The sequence below is a fragment of the Nycticebus coucang genome, chromosome X (assembly GCF_027406575.1).
Source record: "Nycticebus coucang isolate mNycCou1 chromosome X, mNycCou1.pri, whole genome shotgun sequence".
NCBI lineage: Eukaryota > Metazoa > Chordata > Mammalia > Primates > Lorisidae > Nycticebus > Nycticebus coucang.
Genome location: NC_069804.1, coordinates 131,893,326 through 131,894,831, shown reverse-complemented (window position 1 = coordinate 131,894,831; position 1,506 = coordinate 131,893,326). Strand labels below are relative to the sequence as shown.

Here is a 1,506-nt window from a genome sequence, read left to right as displayed (position 1 = left end):
GTTTTTCTATTTTTAGTAGAGATGAGGTCTTGCTTTTGCTCAGGCAGGTCTCGAACTCATGAGCTCAAGTGATCCCCCAGCCCCAGCTTCCCAGAGTTCTAGAATTACAGGCGTAGGCCACCACATCCAGCCAGAAAAGTAAAATTTTTAATAACCTTAATCAGAAATTAAAAGGGGGAAATAACAACTAATACCAAAGAGATACAAGATTATTTCTGACTACTACCAAAAGATTTATGCCTAGAAATTTGACAATGTGGAGGAAATGGACCGATACCTTCAATCACAACATCTTCTTAGACTTAACAATGAAGAAATAAATGTCTTGAACAAACTACTATCAAACATTGAGAGTGTAGAAGCAATAATAAAGGTAAAAAAAAAACCTAGAGAGCAACCTTGGGCATCTCGACCGAACGTGTATAGTTGAGAGTAGAAAAGGCAAACCAGCCGGAGGAAGTAAGCTCCACTGGGGCATGGTTGTTCGTGATTCTCGCATCTGTCACTTAGGGTCAAGGCTTGGGTCTCACCCCTCAGACCGACCCTTGGAACGACCGGCCCCCAGCGCAACTATGAACTTGGAGCGGGTGTCCAATGAGGAGAAGTTGAATCTGTGCCGGAAATACTACCTGGGTGGGTTTGCTTTCCTTCCTTTTCTCTGGTTGGTTAACATCTTCTGGTTCTTCCGAGAGGCCTTCCTTGTCCCAGCCTACACAGAGCAGAGCCAAATCAAAGGCTATGTCTGGCACTCAGCTGTGGGCTTCCTCTTCTGGGTGTTTGTGCTCACCACATGGATCACCATCTTCCAGATCCACAGGCCCCGCTGGGGTGCCCTAGGGGACTACCTCTCCTTCACCATACCCCTGGGCACCCCCTAACAACTTCTGCACTGGCTGGGGAACCTGCTTATTCTCCCAGGATAGGCTCTTTTGCCCTATGACTTGTTCCCTTGTCCTATTTTCTGCTGACATCCCCCAATAAAGGACTCTAACTTCTAAAAAAAATAATAATAATAAAGGTTCAGACAAACAAACAAACAAACAAAAATCCTGGGACCAGACAACTTTATAGCAGAATTCTATCACACCTTCAAGGATGAGCTTGTACCTATACTGCAGAACCTACTCCAAAACCTTGAGGAGGAAGGAACCTTCGCCAACAAGCAAACATCACATTGATTCCAAAACCAGGAAAAGACCTAATTAAAAAAGAGAACTACAGACCAATTTCACTAATGAATATCAATGCAAAAATACTCAACAAAATCTTAGCTAATAGATTGAAGCTACTCATTAAAAAAATTATACATCATGACCAAGTAGGTTTCATTCAAGGAATATAAGTTTGGTTTAACAAATGCAAATTCATAAATGTAATACACCATATCAATAGAAGCAAAAACAAAGGCTGTATGATCCTCTCAATAGATGCAGAAAAAGCATTTGTCAAAATTCAGCCTCTTTTTCTAACAAGAACACTTAAGAACATAGGTATAGGTGGTACATT

The 1,506-nt window shown here is 41.8% G+C and overlaps 1 protein-coding gene across 1 annotated transcript; it reads left to right on the top strand.

The window, feature by feature from the left end:
- The first annotated feature begins 381 nt into the window (after positions 1-381).
- On the top strand, positions 382-1,004 carry LOC128577547 (gamma-secretase subunit PEN-2-like). The gene has a single exon (XM_053579783.1). The coding sequence runs from the start codon at positions 477-479 to the stop codon at positions 876-878; it is 402 nt and encodes a 133-aa protein (XP_053435758.1). The 5' UTR covers positions 382-476; the 3' UTR covers positions 879-1,004.
- Positions 1,005-1,506: the final 502 nt, after the last annotated feature.